Source organism: Ovis canadensis, chromosome 17 (genome assembly GCF_042477335.2).
Source record: "Ovis canadensis isolate MfBH-ARS-UI-01 breed Bighorn chromosome 17, ARS-UI_OviCan_v2, whole genome shotgun sequence".
NCBI classification, from domain to species: Eukaryota; Metazoa; Chordata; class Mammalia; order Artiodactyla; family Bovidae; genus Ovis; species Ovis canadensis.
In genome coordinates this window covers 79,518,186-79,539,070 of record NC_091261.1, presented here as the reverse complement: position 1 = coordinate 79,539,070, position 20,885 = coordinate 79,518,186, and the positions used below count along the sequence as shown (strand labels likewise).

The window sequence follows — 20,885 nt, the reverse complement described above, 5'->3', positions numbered from 1 at the left end:
AGGGCAGTGTGACAACCACAGGCTGCCGCTGGCTTGAGTGCACGTCTGGCCCCTGAGAGTCTCCTCTCAGCCCGGATCAGAGGTCTGTCCTGGGTTCTGAGTCCTTCATGTGCATTAGAACCCAGGGAGCTCTCCAGAGGGCCCCCCCTGGGGTTCTGATGAATAGAAATGAGGCAGGCCTAGTAGTCTGCATTTTAACAAGCACTCCAGGCTCTGATATCCTTACTACACTGATCTGAATGAAGAAAACTAGATGAGCCAAAAAATACCTTGTGTTTTGATTTTATTTAACTAGAAAGCACACACATTTACAACATTTAACTTGTTGGTCCTATCCATTTAAATTGTTATTAAGTTTCATGGTATATAAATAATTCAAATAACACTGACATTTATTATTCATCTGCTGCTGATCATTCAGTCTATCAGAATTCTTCCAGAATGACGGGAGGACTGGGGGCATCATCTGCAGGTTACAGACTGATGAGCTGAAGTTTGGGGTGGGGGAGTGTGTCACAGGGGCTCTCGGGAGGGACCCAGGCTCCTGCACTGCAGCCCGTTCCCGTCTCGGGCTGGCCAGCAGAAGAGGGCACAGGGCCGGCTTTGGGGAACTCTACAGGGAGACTACACTTCGGTCCAGCACTTGGCTGATGAACCTCGTGACTGAAGTTACCCCAGAAATCACACCTGGATCAGCACCGCCTCATACTCGCTATGCGATTCCGTGGGAATTCTAATGAACTGCAGAGGGATTCCAGCGCACAGGTTACAACAAGTTAAAACCTTTTGTGGCTGGCTGAGTACCTGGGGAGTTGAACTATGCAAAGAAAATCCTCTTTCCTTTGAGAAGGACAGCTTGTTTCTCTTCCAAAGAGCTGCTGTGGTTCTTTTCCAGCTATAAAGGCTGTCTCATCTCTAACTCCGCCTCAAAGTACTGCTGGCCCCAAGCAGTCCTGGTGACCTCGTTTCTTTGTGGCCAAGTGAACCCGTGTCCTACCCGGTCATTCAGCACTTAGTGAATTAACACAGAAGGTTGAGCAACACATTTAGTAAAGGGTTTTGGTGATAGAAACTTACTTTCTTACTAAAACACTTCATGCACACTTGTTGCAAAATGAACTTATTTTAGAATAAAAGTAGCAAAGGCAGCCAAGTTTCACTTTCTGTCAGGGATGAAGACTTTCACTGGTTCGCTGACCTTCCTCTTCTTTCCGGATCTCTCAGAACTTTGCTGACTGCACACGAAATTCATCTTTTGAATCTGTGAGAATCACCAGAGAGAGGCACAGTTCAGCAGAGACTCTGATATCTGCTCAAGGCACACAACACAGACCAAGCGTTAATCCCCTGAGCGGCATAACGGATCCAAACCTGCCTTCCTGCGGGCTGGGCGAGCCCTGCTCGGGGGCCCTGCTGCCAGGAGCTGAGCCTGGCATTCCAGCTTTCAGGAGCTGAGGCCCCTGGAGGCAGCCAGGTTCGGGGACAGTTTCTTGGCTCTCTTTAGTGAATTCAGCACATCCAGCTCTTGAGAAAAAGAGCTGTCAAGAGGTGGAGCTAACAAGGAGCCATTAAGGGTCAGGAGAGATCTAGGGCACTGATAGCTTTAGAGGCAAATATAATTCAAGGCACCTTTTCAGTGAGCAGAATCATGCAGTCTTACCTTTTTTAAACTATAGGTTCATATTAACAAGGTGGGACCATGACCTTCTTTCTGCTTGATGAGAATTACGTTACTGACGAAAGAGAATTCGGTTAGTGACTCATCATGGATATATATTTCTCCATTGGGCTCAGCTTTGGTAAAGATTTTAGAATTTATTTTTGCTTAACCGAGCGAACAACTCGATGTCAGACAATCCCTAATGCCTGGAATTCCAAGACCGGCATGGAGGACATTTTTATATTTTCCAGCCACTAGATGGGAGGAAAGGTTTTTCCATGTTCTCTGTTCTTTCTTTGGAGGAAAATGGAATATGATACATATTTTTAAGCAAGACTTGTCAGAATATCTAGTAGAAGTTCCAACATTATTCTTTTCCTTTGTTATAGGTACAGGTTATTATTGTTGACATGCTTTTACTACAAAATAATGGAAGTATCAGTAAAGCAGCTAAGTACCATTGAGAACCAACGATTGGTTCTACAAACACCTAATTTCATCACCAGTTTTGCATTTCAGAAAGTAGTTGAATTTCTGATCTCAGAAACCACAAATTCCCTTTGGCTTAAACCAAGACATTGGCTATATGGAACAGTAAAACTGAGAAAATAAGCAGAGCTGCTCATCAAGTAACTGGTCTGCTCTAAAGGTAAGGAAATAGCAGCATAAAAACCCGAAGCACAAAAACCGACTTCTTTATCTGGGAGGTGAATCTGTTTCAGTGTAGCTGTAAGAAAAAATCTAGCTTTTCTAAAAATGCTGCTTGGGTATGCTTCCCATTCAAATGAAATTATCCCCACTTCTATCAAGTCAGGTTACACTGGGAAGGAGAGAAGATGGGTGTGCAAGTTGGCCTGATGGTTTGATAGCTTTGTTCTCTTTTTCTTCTTTCCTCGAGTCAACCAGAGTTCTGTTACAAGCTTCAGAGCTTTACTTTTATTGCAGCGAATTCACTGAAACATCTTCATAACGTATACAAGGCAACGAGTGCGGTCTGGGAAGTCCAATGGTTCATAGGAAACTAGTGGGTTCGAAAGCAGGCATGTGATCAGTTGGGATGCTTCCTAACATCGATAAATAGTCCGTGTTCTGAACTATATAAACCCACAAGTTTTACCCATACAAAGCAACATTTGAGAAACATTTTTCAGGTGCGCTCCGACTTGCTGAGTTTGCATCGTTGGTGCCAAAGCCACCCAGGCAAGCATTCCACTGGAGGTGTCCAAGTTAAAACCCTGGGATTCATCCATGGCTACTCCACTATCCTCACCCTGAAGTCTAACTCATCACTAATTCCAGTCGAGCCTACCTCTTTAATATCTTTCAGATCCATCCATTTTTCTCTCTCACCCTGCCTCTGGTTTGCCATAGGCCAGTATCATCTCTCCCAGCTCCTGGGTCTCAAACTCCCACTCTTCCTGCCTCTCCAATCCACTCTCCCAGTCCGGAGCCTACGTAGGCTCTGCTCAAATCTGACTACATGGCTCTCCTGACTCATCACCCACGTGAGTGACTTCCCACCGTTCTCAAGACGAAGCCCACACTCTCTGTGGCCCGGCCCATCTCTGCAGCTCCGCCTTGCTGTAGACTTCCTGGGCCAATCGCAGCTCTCACGTGGCCCCCGCTTGCCCCACACTGGACCTGGCCCCTGGGGTCTGCTCCATACTTTGCTCCTGCTCTGTCACCGGGTGCCAGGAACTATTGGCCGAATGAATGAGTGTGCTCTGTGCTGGCACTAATACCGTGTCCCTGGTAATGAAGAGTACATAAGACACAGTTTTTTCCAAGGATTGAATCTTGTAAGGGAGAGACATTAAGCACATGATTGCAAAATAAGGCAGCACAACATAGTAGACACTCATTCATTCAGCAGTTACTAATGGAGTGCCAGCTCTGTGCGTGGTATTGTTCTGGGTGCTTGGGGCACATTAGTGAAAAAACGAGATAAAAATCCCTGCCCTGTAGACTTTACAATCCGGCCATGTTACTTTTCTGCTTAACGATTTCCTATGGTGTCTCACCACTCTTAGGCAAAGTCCAAAGTGCCTCCCTTGGCTTTTCGTACACCATCGGTGGTTCTGGGAAAGGGAGGGGCCCCAGAGGGGCTCTAAGACCCTGACGGCAGCTCTGCACTCATTCCTTCGGAAAATGCTCCTGCCCCCAACTCACACGCATCCGCTGTGATGGGCCATTTGCTATTTGTGGGGGCTGCTAGCCCCTGAACACCCTGCAGCTGGAGTCGCCACCTGCCAGGGCCTGGCTGTGCCCAGCAGTACCCGCTGCATCTCCTCTACTGTCTCACTCTCTGCCCGCTCAGTTTTCTCAGCACCAACGACTGGCAAATGGCCCATCACAGTGGACGCGCGTGTGTGTGCGAGAGCGAGAGCGAGAGCGAGAGCGAGAGCGAGAGCGAGAGAGAGAGAGAGAGAGAGAGAGAGAGAGAGTTGGGGCAGGAGCATTTTCCCAAGGAATGAGTGCAGAGCTGCCGTCAGGGTCTTAGAGCCCCTCTGGGGCCCCTCTTTTTCCCAGAACCACTGATGGTGTATGAAAAGCCAAGGCAGGCACTCTGGACTTCGCCTAAGAGTGGTGAGATGCAACAGGAAGCCGTGACGCCAAAGCTTTGCCCTGACTCTGGACCTCTGCACACGATGCTTCGTCTGTTCAGCAAGCTCTTTCTCCCTCCACCGGTCCTCTTTGTGGCCTGATCAATTCCTGCTCTTTCTTCAGATGAAACATTATTTCCTCAAAAAGCCTTCCCTACCCTATTCCTGTTAAGTTAGGTACCCCAATCATATGCTGTTAATAGAGTCCCAGGAGATTAGGCACTTGCCTGCCTTGGTCGCAACTAGCATACAGTAGGGCCTGAATACATTTTTTTCCTATGAATGAATGAATGAATGAATGAATCCTCAACAACACTGCCTGCTGTGTAGAAAGGTGTGCGGAGGCATCAAGTGGAGGCAGGGCGGTGAGTCATGCTACTGGAGTAGTCACATGATAACCCTGGGCACCGATGCCGGAGAGACGCCAACAGTGAGAGAAGTATTGAGAAGACAGAGTCAGGAGGATGATCAACTGGACACAGTGGTAAAGGAGAGGTGGGTAGGTCAACAATGACTCCCCGTTTCTGGTTCAGCTAACTTCAGGGATGGAGGGACTGTTCTCTCAGGCAGAGAACACTGAGGGTTTTGAACCTGCTGTGATTGGAGTACTTGAGAAACCCCAAGTAGACATAGGGGATCAGCAGCTATGTACGGACTGGAGCTTGGGATGGAAGTCTGGGTTGGACATGTAAATGTGAGAGTCATCAGCATATGGAGGCTGATTAATGCTGTGGGTGTGGAAGAGTTTGCTTATTGAGAGATCAGAGCGTGAGAAGGGAAAGGAGGCCAGGATACAGCCATAAGGAACTCCAACACTTAGAGATTAGGTGAAAGAGAGCCAACAAAGAAGGGTGAGAAAGAGACAGAGAAGTCTAGATTGTCCTACAAAGAAAGCCAACGGAAGAGACGTTTAAGAAGAGGGAATAGAGAAAATAAAAGCGATGAAGGCTCTTTTTTCCTGAAGTGTCAGGGGTTGCTGAGAAGTCAAGGATGATAAGGACAGAAATATGTCTATTTGATTTAGACAGGGAAGTTACTAGCTGCATTGTCTGGGGTCAGACATCACCTTGAAGTCAGTTGAAGAATGCATAAAAAATTAAAGACATTGAGACAGCAAGTATGCAAAGTTTTATAAAAAGTCAAGAGGGAGTGACAGCTCAACCTGGGGAATTTAGAGAAGGCCCCTAAGCATAAGAGAAACATTGAGATGGGTCTTAAAGTATGGGTTCACTGCACTGGAGACGGGGAAAGTGGGTAAGAGAGGTCATTCTAGGTGGAAGGTTCATTCAGCATGTTTAAAGCACTGAGGTATGAAGAGACGTGGAAGGGACATGCAACAGTGAGAAATGTCCCTTCATTAGATGGGCCCTTAGGGCGAGGTGCTACACATCAACACTCTCCTGGTAAAAATGTAAATTCCCCTCTAATTATTACTCAGTATGATATCAGTGTAAGTCAGCTTATCAAATGGTCTCCTCACAGGCTTTGGGAAGAAGACAGATAAGTATCAACGCAGAAAGAGCAGTCAGGGCGCCGTGCTTTGCATTAGGGGGTTGATCTGTCTGGGGAACAGAGCGGGTGGGCAGCCCCAGACGACCAGGAAATACCGTGAGAACTTTTTGTGCCTGGGGTGACAGTGCAGAGAATTTGTTTATTACTTCAAAACTATCTGCCAGGTCAGATCTGGCAAAATGTTTTCTGTTTAGAAAGTCAGTCCTTGCCAGCATAGATGTATATATAATCAAGTGTGAAGTATGGAATCTCTGGACTTAGAAGTTCCCAGATCAAGGACATTTATGGTTCAGAGAGGGTTTGTGCTCTTATAACTAAGTTATAGCCATGATGTTAGTTTCAAATCCTCTCCCTTAAAATGTATCTTTTCACAGTGAAAGGTAGATCAACAGCGATTATCCAATAAATGCTATTCGCACGAATGGAGCTTGTTGTTAACATTGTGATGAATGAGCGGTTAAGAAACCAAACGCTTAAAGGGAATGCTGACCTCCAGCTCCCGTGGAGCTGGGAGCTCTCTGATGCGTTGGGAAGTGTCTTGCATTTTCCTGGGATTTATGAAGAGTTTGCCCACTGTCTTAGGGTTCTGGACCACGTTTACCTCTCTTTGGGAGGTAAATATGTAGTCTCCTTAGAAATCACATATTTCCATTAATCTCTAGAGTTTATTCTATCAGCTCTTCCTTCCTGTACATTTTCTAATGCATCATGTGGCTTTAAAAGTTCCATAATTAATTCATTTACTCAGCCAATGTTTGGGGCATCTTCTCTGTGTCAGATATTGTGCTGAGCACGAAAGACACAAAGCTGATCAAGACATACTTCATGTCCTCCCAGAGGTTATGGCGGGGAAACAAACTGGCTACAGATGAAACGATAGCGAGTCCTGTGCAGGGCACGGGGAAGGTTCCAAAAAGATCTTGCCAGCTCTTCCTGGGGAGGCCGAGCACGGCTTCAGAGAGGATGTGAACCCCGAACTAAGAACGGCGAGATGAGCAGACATTCACCAGGCAGGTGGCATTAGAGAGGACATTCTAGACAAGAGAAGCGCAGGGATGGGATAGAAAGCAGAATACCCCTGAGGACAGGGAATCGTTCGGCATAGGGTGGTGGGCCGGGTCAGACAGTGTCATTCTTCCAAGTATGGACTTTTTGTGCGGTCATGGAGTGCCTCCAAAGAGTTCTCAGAGCAGGTGTGTTGTGGAAAGGTCCCGATGGCAGCAGTGTAGGGGTGAGCCGGGGGCAGTGAGACGAGGAGCAGGAAGGTTACTTCAGGAGAACTGATCCAGGGGAGAACAAGGGCCGCAGTGAGGCTAGACCAGGGCGGGCGATGGGGGCAGAGGGCAGAGGAGAGAGAGAGTGAGGGTCTGGACCTGGACCCTGACACATCATTGCCATTCATTGCGATGGGCACAGAGATGGCAAAGGAAAGAAAGGAGTAAAACAAAATGACAAAAATGATCAATGATGCCATAATAATAATAATAATAATATAGTAATAATAATATAATAATAATAAATAATCAAGATGGGAAATAGAGGAAGCTGAGGGGGTGGGTAATAGAAGCAAGGTGGGGAGGGTGGGCGGAGAAGTAACTGACTCCGGTTCCAAGATTCTGCATTGGAGGTGAGCTCTCCAAATGCAGATGTCCCCCAGGGCCTTGGCTAGGTGATCTGGAGCCCAGGAGGAGGGAGGGCACCGTGTCAGGAGCACAGGGAAGGTGTATTCACTTCACATCAAAGACGGGCCGTTACCTGAGCTCCAGCAGGAAGGTGGGCGAAGTGGCTATAGGTACAGGCACCTCTTTAAACAGCGGGGCAGGAGGCTGACTGATTCCTTCCTGCTGGGCTTAGTCATTTCTGTGAAGTTGAGTTCAGGTCGTTTAGCAAGGGAGTCAACTGTCTTGGGTGGCACTGAAGACACTTACATGGTGTAAGCGTGCAGAGGGGGAAGGAGCCACTGACGGACCTTCAAAACTAATAGTTACTGCTTTGGGTTCAGGTAACTAAGACACAGCACCTTCAAATGAAAAAATGTGACTTTGACATATTAAACATTTTGCTCTTTTTACAACCATTTGAATGCTTACAATAGACTTGCTAAGAACATCACAAATGTCATCTCATGTATTCCTGCGACAACTATGTGAGGACAGAGAAATTTACTCCTCTCTTACAGATGTAAAAACTGAAGCTCAGAGAAATGAAATGACTTGTCCACTTCACACATTTAGTAAGTGGAAGTCTTGAACACAGGTCTGCTGACTTCAAATTCAGTACTTTTTATAATCTGCTTTCAACCCAAAGGGGAAACAAAGATAGGAGAACCCAGCCATCAGAACTCTGGGTAGGGCTCCTCGGTTTCTGTCTGAGGCTGACCGTTGTGGGCACAGCCTGCTGGGACCTCAAACGAAAAGCCAAAGCTGAGCTCATTAATCTTCCTTTGGAACCAATTTTTCCTCCTGACTTTTCAATTTCTGTTAATCACCATTTCCCAGTCATCAAAGGTGGAAAACACGGTCACCCTAGACTCCTCTCTCATTTCCTAATGCCCACACAGCGCTCTTGCAATGAGTGCGTGAAACAGTACAGATGGGGCGCCTGGCCCGTCTCCCACTGCAAGTCCTTCAGCGCCTGGTGGCTGTCGTCATTCCTACCCCAGCCAGCCTGGATCCTTGCAGTAGGCTGAGAAGGGCCACCAAAAGGTGTCCATGTCCTAGTCCCTGGAGCCTGTGAACAATACCTCATATGGCAAAAAAGGCATTGCGGGGGCAGTCTCTGCAGGTGTGCCTGAGGGTCTTGAGATGGAGAGGTTATCCTGGATTATCCAGGTGACGCTGCCCATGAGCACGTGTGTCCTTATAAGAGGGAAGGAGCGGGAGACTGGGACACTGACAGATGAGGGAGAGACCGTGTGACCCCTGAGGCAGAGGCTGGAGTGATGTGGCCAAAAGCCAGGCCCGACACTTAGAGGAGTATGGATTGCTTTCGGCCCAGTGACCGAGTCTGGGATTTCTGGCCTCTAGTGAGAGAATACATTTCTGATGTTTTAAGACACAAGATTTGTGGTCATTTGTTACAGCAGCCCTAGGAATCTAACACAGTTATTCCCCCAAAACACCTCATTCTCTCCCCTCTTCTCTATTTCTTCCACGTTTCAGAGGACAGAAATCTTCTGTTATTAATACTTACCCTCCTAGGTTTTGAATAATTCTTTCAAGGTCAATCTCTAAAAGTATTTCATCCACAAAGTCTTTCTTGTTTCTTTAATCTGATATGAATTTTCTTTCTTGAGCAAATACCCACAGCACATTTTTTGTAATTATGTTTTCCTGACGGCATTAATATTTGTAAACAATTTGTCCTTTACCTAGAACAGGGTTTTAAGTTCTTTAGGAATTAGTTTATATTAATATGATTTTTAGACTCCCTGCAATGCTTTACATGGTGTCTTTTACACACACCAGTAATTCTTTTGCTATCTATCTGAACTACTTACAAAAGTATTCAATTACATAGTTATTCACACATCCTAAAGCTGCACCGTCAACATGCGTGACCACTTAAATTTAGTCAAGATTAATTAAAATTTAGAATTCGGTTCCTCAGTTGCCTTAGTCACATTTCAAGTGTTCAGAAGCCACCTGTGGGTGCTCAATTCAAGTGCAGAATAACCACGTATCAGACGTCACAGGTACAGAATACGGTCATCGTCAGTGACATTCCCCTGCACAGAGATGCTTCACAGAGGCAATCTGTGACTAATCCAAGCAGACACGTTTCCTAGGGACCTTGGTGACAGTAGTGACATTAGAAATAAATTTTCCTCAAAAACGCAAAGAACCATTTTACTTTGTAAAAAAGTCACAATTCTCCAAGATTACTTTATCAAATCAATGCAATCCCAACCAATATCCCATTAATATGTCTTTTGGAACTGAAAATGATTCTAATGGTTGTCTAAAAGTGAAAATATACAGAAAAATCTTTAAAATACTAAAAAAGAACTATGAGGAGGGGAAAGAGCTGGTTTTCCGGACTGCAGACACAGAGTAATTAGAGCACAATAGCAATAAGAACAGACCTATCAATCAGCAGAGCAACAGACAATAGCAAGTCTAAAAACACACTATCCAGGATTCTTCATTTATGATAGAAGTAGCATGCAGATTAGCAGGGAAAGGGTAGCAATTCAGCACCACCACAATGGGAAGCCTCTCTCACACCAGGAAAAACAAAACCCAGCTAGCTTAGGGAGCCAAACGTAAAACCTAAAATTAGTTTATTAGAAGAAAATGTATCAATAGAAAACCTTCTTAGAAGAAAATATGGAAAAACACGTTTATAGCTTTAGCATTGCAGAAACTTAAAAAAGAAATGTTTATTTATTTGGCTGTGCCGGGTCTTAGTTGCAGCATGTGGGATCTAGTTCCCTGGTGGGGGATTGAACCTGGGCCCCTTAGGGGGCGCCAAGTCTCAGCCACTGGACCACCAGGGAAGTTCCTCCAAAGACCTTTCTAAGCAAGATATGAAATGGTAAAACCATGGAAAGTTATCCTGTGTTCCTAAATTGGAAGACCTAATGTTGTTAAGCTGTCAATACTACCCAAAACAATCTACAGATTCAATATAATCCCTGTCAAAATCCTAGTGATTTTTTTTTTCTCAGAAATAGAAAACTTCATTCTAGAATTCATATGAAATCTCAAGGGACCCTGAATTGCCAAAACAACCTGTAAAAAGAAGAACAAAGGTATAGGCCTCACACTTTTGATTTCAAAACAACTACAAAGCTAGTGATCAAAATGTTGTATTGGCCCAAAGACAGACATACAGACCAAGACATAGAATAGAGTCCAGAAATGAACCCTCACATATGTAGTCAGATGATTTTTGACAAGGATGTCCGGAGGGGATGCCCCATGGAGACTGATTTTTGACAGAGGGGATGCCCAGTGGGGAAAGGAAAGTCTTTTCAAGAAATGATGTGGTAGACATGGATATCTATGTGCAAAATAATGAAGTTGGACCCTTGTACCACATGCAAATATTAACTCAAAAGGAACTGAAGACCTAAACATAAGAGCTAAAACCATAAAACCCATAGAAGAAAACAAAGGGGGGAAGTCTCGTGACATTGGATCGGGCAAGACTTTCCTGGACATGACACTAAAAACACAAGCAACAAAAGGGAAAACAGGTAAATCTAACTTCATCACATTAAACCCTTTCGTGCACCAGAGGACACTACCAAGAGGTGGCCTAGATGACCCGTGGAATAAGAGGAGATATTTGCAAGTCACATCTTATAAGACATTAACATCCAGAGTATATAAACTACAATTGCAACAAAACAATCTGATTAAAAAGTGGGCGAAAAAGAAAATATACAAGTGGCACAAAAGCAAATGAAAAAGATCCTCAACATCACTAATCATTGCGACTGCTACTGCTAAGTCACTTCAGTCGTGTCTGACTCTGTGTGACGCCATACTCCGCCGTCCATGGGATTCTCCACTGGAGTGGGTTGCCATTTCCTTCTCCAATGCATGAAAGTGAAAAGTGAAAGCGAAGTCGCTCAGTCGTGTCCAACTCTTAGCGACCCATGGACTGCAGCCCACCAGGCTCCTCTGTCCATGGGGTTTTCCAGGCAAGAGTACTGGAGTGGGGTGCCATTGCCTTCTCCTCACTAATCATTAGGGAAATGCAAATCAAAACTACCGTGAAATATCACTTCATACTCATTAGGATGGCTATTAGTAAAAAAATAAGAAAATAACAAGTATCGGGGACAATGTGGAGAAACTGGAACCCTTATGCATTGCGGCTGGGGATGTAAACCAGTGCAGCTGCTATGGAAAACAGGACGGCAGTTCCTCATGTAATCAAAAGTGTAACTACAACGTGATCCAAAAACTTCACTTCTAGGTACATGTCCGAAAGAACCCAAAGTGTGAACCTGAACAGATATTTCTACACTCATGTTAATGGCAGCATAATTCACAACAGCCAAAAAGCGGGAGCAATCTCAATGCCCAGAGACGGATGAACGGGCAAACAAAATGCAGTGGATACAAACAGCGGAATATTGTTTAATCTTAAAAAGGATGGAAATTCCGACACATGCCACAACACGGATGAACCTTGAAGACATTACGCTAAGTGAGATAAGCCAGGCGCAAAAGGACAACTAGTGTTACATGGGTTTTCTAAATATACTAACAAGGAGAAATCTCTAGGACATGTGTTAAGTGAAGAAAGCAAGTCTCAGGAAAAGATGCCATTATCCCATTGATGCTTTTAAAATATCCATAAGTGTATGCATATATGTGTAGGTATATATACCACCTAGGCATACATTCCCATACGCGCATATAGTGCTGTCCAGTAGAAACAGATGCAAGACACCATTACAAGCCACATATAAAATTTAAAATTTCCTAGTAGGTACACTGAAAAAAGTAAAAGGAAACAGATGAAATTAAATTTTAATAATTATTTGATCCCATATATAAAAAATATTATTTCAATATGTAATCAATATAAAATTGAGGTATTTTGCATTTTTTATACTATGTCTTTACAGTCTGGTATGTATTTTCCGCATACAGCACATTTCACCTCAAGGTAGCCACATTCCAAGTGGCTTACAGACACCTGCAGCTCCCGGCCGCCACGCTGGACAGCACATCTTGTGTGTTTTCAATTCAAAGCCAGTGATATGCACTGTCCTTACTGGTGGTTTTTAAATTATCTGTGAGAATGTATTCATGTGTAAATTGTATTGGGTTGGCCAAAAAAGTTCATTGAGTTTTTTGAAACATCTTACAGAAAAGCCCAAACAAACTTCTTGGCCAACCCAATAGAATTAGTTGCATTAGAAATTTGAAGTTCCGTATTTGTTTATTCTGTTAAAACTATATCTTTTATTAATTGCTGTTTATAACCAACAATCTTTATCTCTTTGTTTTCCTTTATTTCAATGTGATGAAAGTTTTACTACATTATTTTAATTCGTAAACTGGGAAAGTCATAAGAGAACATTAAAAGCCTTAAAATTTTTGTGGTTTACCTTTTACAATTATAAAATATTCTAAACTATTATTAGATACTTTTCAATAGAAAAATGTCAGCTACTTTCCTACTTCCACATGCCTGAGTAATTAACTATTAATTCTGTGGTAACTAAAGTAGAAATATAAAACACATATAAACACATTCAAGCACATACTTGAAGTAATTATAAAAATGAAACAGTTGTTTTCAGTTTGCCGCATGTAGGAGGAAATGTACAGGCGATGACATGATGATGTTATTAGATGTGCTAAACTTGACATAGGTTTGCTGACTCTTCAAAAATGAGATGAACAGATAATAGATACAGAATTGGAAATGATACCCGCTTCTCATAGACTCGCTATGTAGTATGTAGGTCATTTGCTTGAGTCTGAGTCTCTGAAAAGCGCTTCAGCAGGTGTTAAAAGAAACAGAGTATAACCGTAAGTACAGAAATGACTCTATAGACGGGCCCCGCAAAACAGGCAGGAAAGGGCCACTGTGGTATGAGGACTATCTGAGGTGGGAGAGCTCCTATTGGTGTGATGTCCAGACCTTGGGTCCTGACTGCCTGCTCCCGCTGGCAGGAAAGAGAGGGCAAAGCTGATGACACTTAGGAGCTCTGGCACCCCCGAAACAGTTCTTGCATACAAGGTGGAGGCAGAATGGCAAAGATCCCTTCACTGAGAAGTCAGATTTTCACTTTAAACTGGCCCTAAGTTCACTTGAAGAAACAAAGGAAAACAACTAAAAAGAAGTAGTTGAGTGTTTAGAGTGTGGATAGGTTTTATATGAGGGACAGACACCTAACCTTAAGTTGTATTTTGCTTTTTCAGCAAACAGTGAACATTTTCCAAGTTTTAAACAGAAAATGAAAATAATCATACCTCTCTTTCTGATCTACTTTTATTTGCTAATATAGTTGAATCCTTTCCTATAATTAATGGAACTTTGCATGGCATCAGTTCAGTTCACATCTAGTTATTTAACTGCCTGATTCCTTTTCCTGGATTTTATTTATCTCTTGCAATAACTAGTACAGTCACATGGTATGAAATTCAAAATGCAAAATAAAGGCACACAGTGAGCTTCTCCCTGCCACTCAGTGCCCTGTCTAGAAGGCAACCTCCACCAGTTTCTTGGACAACTCAGAAACTGTTGTGTTTCCATTCTGAAAATAACTGTACAGGTGGCGCTAGTGGTAAAGAACCTGCCTGCCAGGGCAGGAACCACAGGAGATGCGGGTTCAACCCCTGGGTTGGGAAGATCCCCTGGAGGAGGGCATGGCAACCTACTCCAATACTGTTGCCTGGAAAATCCCTTGGACAGGGAGTCCATGGGGTCGCTAAGAGCTGGACACGACTGAAGCAACTTAGCATGCGTGTACTGCTAAAAAACTTAAAACTGCTAGAAAAAAGTTCGCAGTATCATCTTCTTCAAGTTGTTTCACTAGAGCTGGATCAGGCCTGGACTGATGAGGAAGTGAAGGGTTGTGACCAAGTCCCCGACCTCGTTGCAGGGTCACGCCTGGTCTCATAGCACGTGAAGGTGGGCTTTCTTCCCGCTGCCTCCAGTTATCAGTTATCTTCCCCATCTGGAGACCCCGTTTTCCTCCTAAACATGGACTAAAGGAAGTGAGAGAACCGGACTGTATGAGGGTAAGAATGAGGGTGGGGCAAGCAGAGGTTCAGGTAGCAGGCCGAGTACCAGATTCAGGTCCCAGGCGTTCAGGTGATGATGCGGGAGGCCCGGGCAGCAGAGCGTTGCACGGTGGTGAGGAACACAGACGTGGGACAGTGAGCTCTCGCCAGTATCTCCCACAGGTAGGATGAAGTGAGGGCTAAATCTAGATGCAAGCAGGATGCTGTAGGCACACAGAGGGAGAGAGAGAATGGGGGGAGGGGCTGTATCAATCAGCCCAGGGCTGCTTGAGCATGTCTGATGAGCGTCTTCTCAAAACAGCACACGTTTCTCCCTGACTCATGAAAACCCAGAGCTGGGAGAACGCCAGCCCCATGTGCTGAAGCTCAGTCAATAGGGAAGCCTTTGAAAACCAACATGGGGAGGAAGCACTCAGAACTTGCACACGCACACAAATGTAGGGATTAATAATAAGTCCCCCCCGCAGCTTACGACTGGACTCAGAACCAAAACAAAACACTCATTTTCAAAGCTTCACTAATTAATTAAAATCGAGGCTGCCAGGCATTGCTCGCCTCCAGGGGGCGCCATTCGCATCGCTGCCCGTGGCTTCGGTGCCCCTGGAATTGTACAACGTTGTCGACATAACCTTGTGTGCGTGGCAACCCTATGAGGACAAACGCCACTTTTTGCGCGACCACTGCCTAAGTTTCTCCATCTCGACTTTTTTACTTGGGATACAAGATTTTCCTTTGGGCTAATATTTTCTATGATAAGAAATCAGATATATAGAAATACGAATATGCTTTCTTAAAACTGCAAGTTTGTTGAGTATAAACTGCAGTGTAGCTATGCTACAGAATGTGGCTAGATTATAAACCTAAAATATGGCATAGTGTGCATAAAGATTTTCCATGATGGGGTAGGGCTGCTCGGTCTCAAATATTATTCATTCAGAAACGTAAGGCTATTTCAAATCAAGTCAGCCAGAGAACAGCGTGGAATGGTATTACTGTTGCAGGGAGTCCGGCACATACATTGTCATTCTGAGGGTTTTAGGTTTATGATTCAAAGTTGAAAGTTTCACAAGAAGAGTTTTCCTGATTTCCCCTCAGCACGTCTCATTTTCACGGCCATTGTCAAATCCAGCGGGGTAAGGACGTCTACCCATTTGAGAAAGAATATGATGGTGGGTCACGTGAGAGAATAAAACAACAATGTGGAAAAAGCTTCTGTGCATGTTTAAAGTTATGCCAGCATGGTTCATAATTCCTCGGTCGAATATTCCTGGTCCGGAAGCGGCCAGCCACGTGAAACCAAGAAACATTTGTCATTGTTAGATACAGCTGTGTTCTGTTCTCTGTGTTTTGCATTAACTGGTGAATATGCAGGTACTGATCTTTTTTAAGTTGTTGGGGCTGGGTTTTGTTGTTTTTGTTTTTGGTGGGTAGGTATTGAGCTAATTCCTAGTGGTTTTTAGAGTTTACCCACATTTTCCCTTTTTGTGGAAATATTTACGCTGGGGATTTCCACTAAGGGGATTCGAGTTAGCAGAGCTCTTTGGGGTATGTGTGTTGGGGGGATGATGGAAGGGACATAGCAGCTGAGGCCATATTTCTATTAGTGCCTTTTTATTTTCTTGCCCCACTCAGAGTGTTTCCATACACATAAGACCTAATCTAACAGGTTCTCATGGAATATTATATACATAAAATAAGATCATGGATTTGAAAACGTTTGGCACAGTATCTGGTACATGTTAATCACTCAATACAAATTGATTGTGTCTAGCTGCCTGATTTTGCCTGATTTTGGTGAATATGTGGTTGCTGTAGGTGAAATGTGCCCTAAACTGGTGTACCAACTTTTAAAAACCTACCTTCTCTTGGGGTATGAGAAGTATACAGGATCTCCGAGTGATAAGTGAAATTATATATTTAATAATAGCCCTCCACTTCAAGTTTCAGCTGCAAACCTGTCGTGTTCCTGTAAGTGCAGCAGCGGCACTGAACACTGAAAAGCATACACACGGAGCCATCCTCTCAAATCCCACCCAAGAAGCCATGAGTCTGCTTGAGAAATTATTCATCTGGTTATTTTCACGGTATAGTGCAAAGACTGAGAACTAGGGGGCTGGGTTCCATCACTGACTTGCAAGTTTCCATCACAGTTAAAAAAAAAAAAAAAGGGAGGGGGATCATATTTGCCATGGACCAAACAGCAATGCTTTGAGGATTAATGACATAATGTCTGTAAAGAGGTTGGAGCTCCTTGGAAAAAAGACACTACATAAATATAAAGTAGTATTAATATTTAGGCTTAGTCCACAATGTGAGACCTGCTTTCTCCAGCTCATGAGGTCACCAGCAGTTTGGTAACGTGTGCTCAGACACCCACAGAGGAGCCTTGTTCACTTCCTCGTGAGTGGGCCATAGAGCTAATCTGGACCCACCTGGCGGGGGCACCCATGGAGGCCGCGCCCCCTTCCCACGGCCTCTGAGTGGGCACAGATGGAGCGAGCCGGCTCCCTGAAGGGATGAGACATGGCCGAGGGCGCACTTCAGCAGCATGCAGGGCTTCCCAAGAATGCAGTGGGAGTTTGGGAATGTTTTGGCTTAGAATTAAACAAAAGTCCAGTCATATTGTATCTTGATTTAGAAGAAGGGCTAAATTTGCCTTTCTCAGACAAAGAAAATTGGGATTAAGAGTAGGAATGAGAAAGCTGCCTCTTGGAGTGGTTAGTTTACGTCTCTAAAGGGTTTGGAGGCAGACTTGGGTATTTCTGTCCTGGGAAAGCTGTGCTCTCCAGGGACTGTCTGCAGGCCCTTTGATGACTGCTTTCTGTCTCCTCGTCAGCGCTTCGTCTCTGTGAACTGGTTATCAAGGGTGATCTTGCAGAGGTCTAACTGAATGACGAAATATCTCCATTTCTCAGTTTTAAAAGATAAAGTTAATTTTGCACCTCAGGCATCAGAAACCACCATCTTCAAAAAATGTAAAGTTCATGAATTTACCAAAAGCCCTGGAACTTGATAGCGATTCTGAGGCTGTGGCCATAATATCAAACTATTTGAGCAAGAGATGGAGAATGTGAAGAAATATTTCTTTTCTTAAAGCTGGGTGTTTTGTTTCTACATTGATGTAGGTTGCATATTCTTTTACAAATGATTTGGTTTCTTTGTTCACTGCTTTCTGTGGTATTTCAGACTGACTGATACTGACAATAGGTGCTTTTGTAGGAGAAAGGAAACAGAAACAAATTGGAAAGCTTTTTCTAAATACATTATTGACCCTAGTGGTGCTTCCTCGATGAGCAGTTCGGTCCTCACGCCCGTGACGCGTGTAGCGGAGCCAGAGAGGCTCGTGCACGGGGGGTGTCAGGGCCTGGGCAGGGGGAGGAGGGTGTCCCCATGGAGGACAGGCCTGGCGCGAAGAGTCAGAGGCTGAATGGAGCAGGGTATGGGAGACTCTTGGGGTGTCAGAGCCTGAGCAGGGTGACATGGGTACCTATACGTGTATGGGGAAGATGGCGAGGATGGGAGGTTGGTTACATTTGAGAGGATGAATACCATAAGTAATATGTTAAGTATAATGGGGGCCAGGTTTCTCACTGATGGAGAAAGAAGTTACAAATATGGAAAGAGATAAAGCCAGAATTTCTATGGGATTAGATGGGAACTGGTGGTAGAGCTGTGAGTTCACAGATTCATGATAGGAAAATAACTGTGTCTTGGACAGTGGAGGAGGAGTGGGGATGAAGGCCTGATTACCGTGGCATGCAAAGAGAAGAGAAAGGGAACTGGGCACAGCAAGCGCAGGCAACTCTCTTGCAAGGTGGATACGATTTAGGTCAACAGAAAGAAGAAAGGCATTCCAAGCGAGAGAAGATTACTTGTTAAGTTAAGGAGGCAGAAGTGAACTTGGCTTGTTCTCGTGACACTGAGAAAATTGACTCCAGGAAGGGGGACAGGTTCGGTGATAGTGGGAAATAGGACAGGCAACGTGGGGGCAGGTCGGGAGCAGCCTGAAGGCCAGGTAGAGGTGCTTAGACTTGACGTAGTAGGAAATGGGAATCATGAGATATTTTGATTAAGGAAGTGATGTGATGAGAGTTGCATTTAAAGAAGATGCGGGACAGAGCAGGAGGTGGTGGGAGAGCTTGGAGGCTGTGGCAGCAATTCAGATGCAAGGGGATGAAGGCCTGGACTCAAGTTCTGGCAGTAAGAACAGACTGGAAAGGAACGCTTGGGGAAATTTTGATACCCGACTAAATAAATGATCTCAAGATTCTGTACCTAAGAGGATAAAGATGATGCTGAGAGGCAGGGAAATTGGATAAAGAAATCTGTTTTGGGTGTGGGAAGGAGAGGGCAGTGAAGAATAAAAAGACGAGCATTCTGGATTTGACACGATAGTGGGACATCAAGGTGGAAATGCCCAATAGAAGATTAAAGATACAGAACTGAAGCTCTGTTCAGTTCTCATGGTCAGGGCACAAGATGAGACATTTGGGAGCCGGCAGTACACATGTGGTCATCAAAACCCTGAGAATGGATGAATCCTCCCGGGTAAAGTATGTAGACTTCGAAGAGTATGGAGTCAAGACCTTGGACAGGTTGGGGTTTGCCCACAGTTAGAGGTGGGAGAAGAAACAAAAAGTAACAGAGAGAAATGGATGACAGCTCAGGAGGGTGGAAGAGACTGAGAACAGTGTGATGTCACAGGAGTAAGAAGGAACATTTAAAAGAGAATATACAGCAACATCATAAAACAGGTCAAGAAGAATGAAAACTAAAAGAGGAAAGACTGTGAGATCTTATTGGCAAAGTCATTGTTAGAAAAAGTGAAGGAAGGTGAAGAAGAGGGAAAAAGCACACTTTCTGATTCAAAGAGCAGGTGAGAAGGTGCAGTAAATGGACAGCATCTCATGAAAGACTGCCTATGGAAAGAGCACGGTTAACTAGAAGGATGAGCAGGATCACGCGAAGCTTTCTTCTACCTAATGTCTGAACAGCTTCATCCAAATTTTCCTCCTCATCTTCTACTACAAGAATGTCAAAGTCCCGCTTTTGAACAGAGTCAGGATTGTGACACAAAGCTCCCAAAACCAAGTGGAAGAATTTATCTCTGTGTGTTCTCCTAAGTTAATAGGAAAGTATCTTGGTGGACTTTCAAACTATCTTTTAATATTTTTTCCCCTAAATTGAGACTACGGATGTCCTGGCAAGAAGCTCCAAAAAGATAGAGTATGCATGACAAATTTAAAACATGCAAACATTTTCAGATAATATCATTATTATATTCAGTGGCCTTCTACACATCTGAGATATTTATTTCCAAGTCGGAGACTATGAGCTAATATTCTCTTCTTAAGACCATTCAGACTTAAATACTTTAAATGTGATTTTAATGTAGTTTTATAGGATTATGAAGTGTTTTTAATGTTAAAATTGTTAAGCAATATTTCACCAATTCTGAGAAGTCCTGTCTAAAGCAAGTTAGACCAAACCATTATTCTTCAAACCAAAATGCTTAAAGGAAAAAAAAATGCATTGCTGGTCCTAAAAGTCAATTCTTGAAATATTTATTTTTTGAGGAGTACATTTACTGATTTCTGGGTGAAATGGTACATTGAAAATGGTACATTGACACTCCATCAATATTTATTTAGTTTCCTCCCCAAACCTCACTGCTGCTGCTGCTGCTAAGTCACTTCAGTCGTGTCCGACTCTGTGCAACCCCATAGACAGCAGCCCACCAGGCTTCCCCGTCCCCGGGATTCTCCAGGCAAGAACAGTGGAGTGGGTTCCAAACCTCACTAGAGCGACAGTAAAGAGATTTAAGAGTAGAAACCCCAAAGGACTGGAAGAGTAAGAGAGAAAACAACAGCAATGGGAGTTTGGAAGCTGGAAAGCAGACAGATAAGAGGTAACTAGTGTCGCTGGTGGAGAAGGCAATGGCACCCCACTCCAGTACTCTTGCCTGGAAAATCCTATGGATGGAGGAGCCTGGTGGGCTGCAGACCATGGGGTCGCGAAGAGTCGGACACGACTGAGCGACTTCCCTTTCACTTTTCACTTTCATGCGTTGGAGAAGGAAATGGCAACCCACTCCAGTGTTCTTGCCTGGAGAATCCCAGGGATGGCGGAGCCTGGTAGGCTGCCGTCTATGGGGTCGCACAGAGTCGGACACGACTGAAGCGACTTAGCAGCCGCAGCAGCAGCAGTGTCCCTGGTAACTTAAACCAGCAGTGGGGCAAACCGAGAACTACCCCCATGTACAGGGAACTATAAAGAGTTTCAGCATCAGGTGCTTTTGGAATAAGGAATGAGAATGGTGGGTAGTGAAAGTGTTAGCTGCTCAGTGGTGTCCGACTTTTTGAGATCCCATGGACTGGAGCCTACCAGGCTCCT

At 44.3% G+C, this 20,885-nt stretch overlaps 1 protein-coding gene across 1 annotated transcript in view; it reads right to left on the bottom strand.

Annotated features, from left to right (window-relative positions):
• Positions 1 to 1,156: 1,156 nt before the first annotated feature.
• The window catches only part of HORMAD2 (HORMA domain containing 2), a 57,442-nt gene continuing 37,713 nt past the window's right edge, over positions 1,157 to 20,885 (bottom strand). Inside the window, exon 10 of the mRNA XM_069557244.1 lies at positions 1,157 to 1,261. Coding sequence (XP_069413345.1) covers positions 1,157 to 1,261 — 105 coding nt within the window. The remainder of the gene's footprint in view (positions 1,262 to 20,885) is intronic.